We start from the raw sequence: 8,343 nt of genomic DNA, 5'->3' as shown, positions 1-8,343 counted from the left end.
CTAATTACTAGTCATGCCTAACACTAGTCTGCAGATCATGATGTTTTGTTTTTCTGGTGTTCCTGTGATCTTCTTGGCCACTCTTGTTTTTGTTCTTCTGTATTTTTTGCTTTTCCTGGTATAAAAGTTCTTTTTTTTTTTTTTTTTATAAATAAAATGAAGTTGGATCATGGTATTCAAACAGGACTTGTTGGAGGCACACCTATTGTAAGGATATCATCAGATGCATATTGTGGATGGTGAGTGGTTGCTATCACTATTGTTTGATTACACATGGGCTAAGAATCTTGTTCTGTTAATAACATTGTTCTGTTTAGATTCAAAGATTTTGTTTTGTTATTCTTAGGGTTGAAAATTTACCTCATTGACCCTATAATAATTTTGTTTTTGGAGTTGTATTCCTTTTTTTGTTTTGTTATTCTTATGGAATACGGCTATTATTGCAATGCCTTGTTGAGAACTTGCTTGTCAGTTGAGCGATTGCAGGTATGGTTATGCAAATTGTGTTATAATATTAAACTGAATTATTGATCTCTAATCTACAATTGACTTTGAGTATGACTGAAAAGATTATTGAGCAATAAGTGTCTGGATGGTTGTGTTATAATATGAAATCTGATTTTTGTTAATGAACTGCTCAAGAATATGATTTTTCATATATGGATTTTGGAAAATTCTTGTGTTGGTTGAGTTATACAATGAAATCTCAATTTTATCTTGAGTATAAACTGCTCGCCAATATGATTTTGCAAATATGTATATTGGGCGATTTGAAGTGATATCTTATGCAAATTTAGAACCTTACACTTTTTAATCTTATGTTCATATTCCTGTTGTTTATGTTTCCATTTTATATGCTCTTTTCATGTTTATTTCAGTATGTGAGACTTATGAAACGGAAGGACACCTACACCAAAATGCAATTGGACAAAGTTCGAGATGAATGAGCAAGTCAAGTCATATATTAGAGTGGCTTTTTGTTTGAAATAAGCATTCTCCCTTCATTTTAAATGTATTTTTGTTCTAGTATGTTGCTTAAAGACAAGTATGGATCATACGTGGGGTTGGAAAATTTGTGATTTATGGAAGTGTTGGATGTATATTTGATGTATGGATGTATTTAAATTTATATATGGTTTTTAATGTGCAATGGGCAACACTACATGATATTGTTCATAACAACCTCAATTTTGCACAAACAAATAAAATTTAAAATAACAACAATACTCATAAGACAACTGAGTGGTGGTCGGTGGTTATTATTGATATATTAATCAAATTCTTTGTGTTTGCATACAAGTAAAGACTTAATTATACATAAGCTCGATGGAATTTATAACCTTAATAACAAACAAAAAGTCTTTGGTTTGGAGGAAAAGAAATGTACATGTGAATTTGGTAATTATAATAACCCAAAAAAAAACTTACATTTGAATTTTAAATTTTAAAAATAATTATTTTTTAGTCCGACACAGCACCAAACATAGGTCTTCACTATTTTTACAATCCAGCTTCTTAGTCCGACGCAGCACCAAACGTAGGTCAGTACTTAATCCAGCTTAGGCCAATCCGAGCTAATCCTAGACAGTCCCAGGATTTAATCCAGTCCATGACAGTCCGCCATACCAAACGACCCCGTAGTGTGCAATATTGAAGAGAGGCTTCATTGAACACCTCAATCATCTAGGGCTGGCCAATTGTTTGATAAAGGAATGAATGTAGGTCATGTGGTGGTTCAAATGCATTGCTCGAAGTTGTTTGATAATTCAAGTGTTACATTTCAACATTTGGTTCTTCTTCTTAATTGGAAAGAGATAAATTCTAGATCTTGCTTGCATATATTATTGCCATATACAGCATCAAGTTTTATTTTGGATTGAAATCAATGCTAAGCAGCCTACAATTTTACTTTGCCGCCTGTGATTGCAGCAAAAGTAACTTGCAAATCACATATATATGACTATACATAATAAATATTCAAAGTCTAACTTTGCAGCTATGCTAACAAATAAAGATAAATTACAAAATATATTACACTGAAATATGTATAGGATTATTGGTACTACTACAATTGTATAAATCCCTCAAACCAGTGCATCATATTGTATAAATTTTAAAAAGAATTTTGTTTGCGAACATGAAACCATAAACCCCCTCACAAAGTACAAATTTGTTTTTCTAGACCATATATATCTTTCAATTTGTGAACCAAATTTTCAGACTTTACCTACCATTGAGATTTGAAAATTGAGCAAATATATCCGTTCCGGATTGGTCATTGATGGTGTGAGCTTCAGCTGAACCCTCATCGCCTTCAGGGATGGGAGCCGGGCGGTTAGCAGAGTTGGAGGCAGTAGTAGGAGCAGTAGCAGGAGGCACAATAGCAGAAGTAGGAGCAGGGGAGGCGACTGCCTCAGTGGAAGGCGGCGCGACGCTGTTGGTACTATCATCATCAGCCTTTCCTTGAGTGAATGCCTCTTGAAGCTGCAGAGCATACTCTAAGTTCCACAGCACATCTCCCATTGTAGGCCTGTCCACACCATGTTCTGCCAAGCACTTCTCAGCAGCCTCACCAAACTTCTTCATGGATTCGGGGTTAATGGAGTCTGCAAGAAGAGGATCCATGATCTTCTCGAGTAGGTCCTTCCTCTTCCATTGCATTCCCCAGTCAGCCAAGTTTACTTGCTCTCTAGGAAGTGCAGGGTTGATAGCAGGCCTAGCGCAAAGTGCCTCAAGCAGAACAACCCCAAATGAGTACACATCAGACTTGTCTGTCAATTGCTGCCTCCTGAAGTACTCAGGGTCTAAGTACCCAAAGCTTCCCTTCACTGCAGTGCTGACGTGGTTCTGCCCCATTGTCGCATCTTTCGACAGACCAAAATCAGCTACCTTGGCAGTGAATTGATCATCAAGCAGTATGTTTGTGGTCTTGACGTCGCGGTGGATGATTCCTTGTGCTGTCCCTGTGTGAAGGTAGTGTAGCCCACGAGCCGCTCCAATGCAGATATCTAGTCTCTGCTTCCATGTCAATGGCGCCAAGTTCTTGCCATACAGATGGTCACGGAAAGGTCCATTGGACATGTACTCGTAAACCAAGATCATCTCCGAGTTTTCGTCACAGTAGCCGATCAGTGACACCAAATGTCTGTGCCTTAGCTTGGACAACATCTGGATCTCTGTCTGGAACTCTGTAATGCCTTGTTCCGATTGAGGGTTTCCTCGCTTGACCGCAACAGTAGTCTCGTCATCAATCACAGCAATATACACATTGCCAAATCCACCAACACCAATGATCTTACTCGAATCGAAGTTGTTGGTAGCGTCCTGCAACTCCTGGAAAGTAAAGTACCGGCCAAGGCCTAATGCCGAGTTGTACATGTTGCTCTTGTGAGACCCCATTGAGTTCTTGCTTGACATGAAGCTATTGTCTCCGGCATGGACAGGGAGTAGCCAAGAAGAGAAGCTGTTCCTCTTTTGCCAATCTTGAGGCCTCTTTCGCCATTTGTAAACCATTGCTCCAAGCCCCACGAACGCTCCGAACATCAAACCAAACCCGACTGCAGCCACTGCTCCTCTGCGAGCCCCGCTGCTACCTGATTCCTCTTTCTTTCCATCAACCCCGAATTCGCCATCCAAACTGTCCACGGAATTGCTTATCTTCATAACCTCAAGACCATTCAAAATGGCGTTGGGAGCGCTATTGTCCATTCTGGATGGACCAATCTGGACTGATAGTCCATCAGATATCAAGGAAGAATTCACCACAATGTCCTTGTAGTATGGAATTGCCAAACCGTTGACTGTGTGTGACAAATCCAAATCACTTATTGCCATGTTCCCATTAATGTACACGTTGAAGTAGAGGTTGCCAAGTGATTTGCTCACAATGTCACAGAAATGCAACCGAATTAGGTACCCGAAAGCATTTGTGGCCTGGAAATTCCATGATATGTTGAAGTTTTGACCGCTAACAACAGCATCAGCCATCTGCACAGCGGTTGCATACACAGTTGGTGGCGCGATTTGCGGGGTTACTCCATCGGGGTACTTGACCGTAGAAGTCCCAACCAACACCTCCTTGGCCATGTTTTTGGACTTAATGTATGCATCATCAGGCAACCATGACCTTCCTAATGTGTCGTTTGCCGACGTAATAAGAGGTCCTCCCATGTTAACCCTGTACATTGTTTCATACCCGAATTTGGACATCCCTTGAAACTGGGTGGTTGGCTGAAGGTTGTTAGCCGTGTCTGTGATCAGATTATCCGGAGCTGAAACCACCTCTATCGCATTGATGAACGCTGCGGAGTTCTTCATTGGAGAGAACTTGATGGAGAATTGCTGATTGGTTATGTTCAAGAGGTACTCCTTGAGAAAAACTTGGTTCTTGGTGTTGTTGTTCTTGTTCTGATTGATATTGAAGTTGTGCAGCAGAGTGTACTTATCCGTCAAGACATTGAAGGTGGCCTTTTGAAGATCGAACACCGAGTTGGTCACCGGGTAGAAATGGAGGCGAACCCAATGCCAGCCAGGCCTAGCCATGTGGAAAGAATAAGTGGCATCGCTCTTGAAAATCCTTGCAGACAAATACAGAGGTGAAGGCACATCTGCTTTGTCAACAGAGGCTTTATTGTCATCCTCTGCTTTCAATAGTTGTCCCGATTCTGCTTCGGTTTTGAAGGCTCTGCCATCAGGTAGGGTGGCCTTGTTCGTGGCGCCGCAGTCGATGAGGAAGTTGTCCTGGGGAGTAAAGGGAGGCGTGGAGGCGGAGAGGACCAATGAAGGGGAGGCAAAGAGGGTAAAGAGAAGGACCAGGAGGAGAGCCATCGGTGTCGAAAATGGTGATGGCAAGGAGGATAGAAAAAGATTGTGGTTTAGTTTTGTTCGTTTTTTTTCTATCTCCATCCCTCCTGGGTGAGGAGGTTTGAGAGCAGAAAAGGGTTGGCAAATGTAGTTGAAGAAGGGGCCTGAAACTAACTCTAATTGGTACTTTTTTTTTCTCCTTTTTCAAATGGTTCGTTACTCTTTTCCTTGGTTATAAGTGGAGGGAAGGAGACGACAACCTAGATAGGTTGTGAATTCCCAAGAATGAGGCAATGTTTGTGGAGAAAGATTTTTTGCTTTGGAAGTTTTTGTTTGTTTTGGTTTCTTTTTTTAGGATTTGAAAAGAATTAGCGGTTGGACTCACAGTTACTTTGAATTAACGGCTACACTAACTTTGAATTCGTCAAACAATATTTCAACCTCTCTCTCTCTCTCTCTCTCTCTCTCTCTCTCTCACCCACCTTCTCTGTTAATTTGCATCCAAAATAGGGTTTTGATGTTTAGTGCAGCTGAGTGTGTGATATTTAAAATCTTTCATTAATCTGGTTCTTAATTTTCCAAGTCCCTGCATGTTTGTGGCTTAAATATACCATGCACATGTTTCCCGCACATCCCTACCCTCTTTAATCTCTCTCTGCTAACAAATTTGATTAAATTGTTTCCTCTGCATTTCATGATGTGTCCCAATTTAGTGTCTAATTAAATACCAAATCAAACTTTATTATAAGTTAACAAAATACAGATGGGCAGTTTTGTGTCTTTCTCCTCAATATCGTTCAAACTTTATATATTATTAGCTAATGGTTGTCTAAATATGGTATTAGAGACTCTTCTTTTATTGGAGCAATTCCCAAATCTAACCAATCACTAAATAATTTGGTTCAGCTTGTTTAGGCTATTGGTTTGAAGTCCAAATCAAAACCATTTTGACTGCCTTATATATTTTTCATCCGTATGATTTATGGAGAAAAATTAAACTAATTCATATTGCGCTCATTTCTATATGATATGTCATGATCTGGTATATGATATGCTAAATAAATATATGTTGAATTTTGTTTATACCATATCTGACCAAGCAACTAAAAGCAAGTCTAAGCAAGGCAAAGAGTCCCACATTGGAATATTACAAGATGTGTAGACTCCTCCTCATCTATAAAAGGAGACCACTCTCCACTAAGGAAGGGATGGTTGGGTTGCACTTGATCTTTAGTCAAGGGCTTCTCCCTTCTTACCTTTATATTTGGGTCCAACCCCATGTACAAATGTAAATACACATTGTTATAATAATGAGAATATACTTCTCCGTGGACGTAGCCCATTCATTAAGGGTGAACCACGTATATCTTGCCTTCTGTATATTTATCGCTTGCCTAAATCTTCACACACATGCTGAAGGTCCTCACCTTCACCTATCATCCATCATACATTATCACTAAGTTGGGCTCAAAAGTGCCGAACCATTTTTGAGCATCAACAGTTTGGCGCCGTCTGTGGGAATCGAAAAACAATTAACCCACTATCCCCTAAACACATGGGGACCACTTCAGTACCCACTTTTCTACCGGAGGACGGGGCACCGTTCGGAAGGCAAGCTGGGGCTAGCCCAGCGCTACCCCCATGCACTCCCTACGGAAACGCCCCATCAACCCAAACAGCCGCCGAGGCCGAGCTAGTAGCCCAAATCGCATCCCTGCGAAAGGACATGGCTAGGCTTCAGGAGCACAACCACCACCTTTCGTCCAAAGTGGACGAAACCCAACGGCAGCTGCACCAGCAGCACCCGCAGAACATCCAGACGACTCACTCTTCCGAAAGCTTGGGAACCCCTCATAGGAGGAGGCACCGAAGGGCAGCAAGGGCAACGCCCGCGCCCTCCAAACAACTGGTGGTGCCGACACCTAGGGACCAACCACACATACCGAAGAAGGTCTACTCTGATTGCCGACACAGGCTTAACGATCGGGAGGCAGAGAGACAGAGATCCCCGATCAGGATTAGCGCTCGACTACGGGAATCCCGGATGAACGCCGGGGGAAGTAAGTCACCCATTCGGAAGGTCCAAGGATTGAACTCCACGGAGTCTGCATCCGAATATATCCCTTCCGATGCGCAAACGTCCACCTACCGTTCGGTATCAACTCAATACTTGGGGGATAACTCCGTGAGCCCGCGAAGGCGCTTGGAAGACTATGATGCCGAAGGAATCCCAAGCCGAGACCCTGTTGTCCGACTCCTTTTTCAGAAGGTCCAGAAAATGGAAAACGACAAGGCTCGCTCCCAGGAACCTGAGTGGGGAAAGCTTCGGCCCGGGCCGTTCACGGGACGCATCCGTCGCTCTCGGCAGGATCGGGAAGTACAACCACTGCGCATACCGTTCTATACTGGAACCGAGGACCCCTTAACCCACCTTCATTCGTTTCAATCCGCCATCGGATGCAAGGGTCTGAGCGACGAGGGGCAGTGTCTGTTATTCCCGTCTTCACTTACCGAGGCAGCCCTGAATTGGTTCTACCGTTTGGAGCCGGAAACGGTAGATTCTTTTGACGAGCTGAAGCAGATTTTCCTCAATCACTTCATGATCCAAACGGACCGTCTTTACTCTGCCGATGATCTGTACACAATTCGGCAGAGGGAGGACGAGCCATTGAGGAATACGCGGCGCGTTTCAGTCACGAGTACTCAAGGTGTCCGGAAACAGATGATAGGGCAGCCTACGGCGCCTTCAAGAGTGGCCTTCGGTCCTCGCATTTTCGATACCTAGTACACAGCAGCAACTGGCGCACGTATGATGAGCTGATGAAGCAGGCGGCGGTGCACGCCAAGGCCGAGTACTTCAACTCAAAACCAAGCGCTTCGGCACGCCGAGAGGATGCCAAGCCAAGCGCTTACCCTGCGAAGGCGCCATCCTACGATAGGACCGACTCATATTCGGCGGGCCATAAGCGGAAAGATAACCGTGACGATCGGAGAGATCAGCCAAAGAAAGGGAAAGGTCGGTATGGTCACAACGACAACCGAGGACCCCTGCCCAACCGTGACCACGGCAACGAGGTCTTCACCCTGCTGAATACCACGTATGAAACCGTTCTGATGAACGAACAGGAGGCCATACCGAAGCCGAATGTTAGAAGACCCAATCGGCAAGACAACCGGGAGACCGGTAAATTCTGCCGATCCCATCAGCACAACAGCCACAACACGGAAGATTGTATAAGTTTGAGAAAGATTGTGGAGCGGCTGATCCGAGAAGGGAAACTGGACCAGTATATCGCCCGGCCGCCAACGGCGCCGGTGCCGAACCCTCCTCGGCAGATAAACATGATCAGCACTATCAGCGGAGGACCTACCGTTGCGGGGACGAGCCACCGTTCGATGAAACAGTATGTGCGTGCCGCACAGTTCCCTCAGGTGCTCGGAATAGAGATGAATCGGTTCCAGGAAACACCAAAAGTTCGTTGGGAGCCGATCACATTTTGCCAAGAGGAAGAAGAGGGAATCCTCTATCCCCACGACGAC

General features: G+C 43.6%; 1 protein-coding gene across 1 annotated transcript; it reads right to left on the bottom strand.

Moving 5' to 3' along the window:
* Positions 1-1,839: 1,839 nt before the first annotated feature.
* Positions 1,840-5,089, bottom strand: LOC117627660 (probable receptor-like protein kinase At2g21480). The gene has a single exon (XM_034359838.1). The coding sequence runs from the start codon at positions 4,903-4,905 to the stop codon at positions 2,224-2,226; it is 2,682 nt and encodes an 893-aa protein (XP_034215729.1). The 5' UTR covers positions 4,906-5,089; the 3' UTR covers positions 1,840-2,223.
* Between the last annotated feature and the right edge of the window lie 3,254 nt (positions 5,090-8,343).

This window comes from Prunus dulcis, chromosome 5 (genome assembly GCF_902201215.1).
Source record: "Prunus dulcis chromosome 5, ALMONDv2, whole genome shotgun sequence".
In the NCBI taxonomy this organism is placed as follows: Eukaryota; Viridiplantae; Streptophyta; class Magnoliopsida; order Rosales; family Rosaceae; genus Prunus; species Prunus dulcis.
Note: the sequence above shows the minus strand (reverse complement) of the source record. Positions and strands in the feature narration are given on the sequence as shown.

Excerpts from the sequence above, each read along its gene's own strand:
- LOC117627660 (XM_034359838.1), bottom strand. The coding sequence starts at position 4,905 with ATGGAGATAGAAAAAAAACGAACAAAACTAAACCACAATCTTTTTCTA.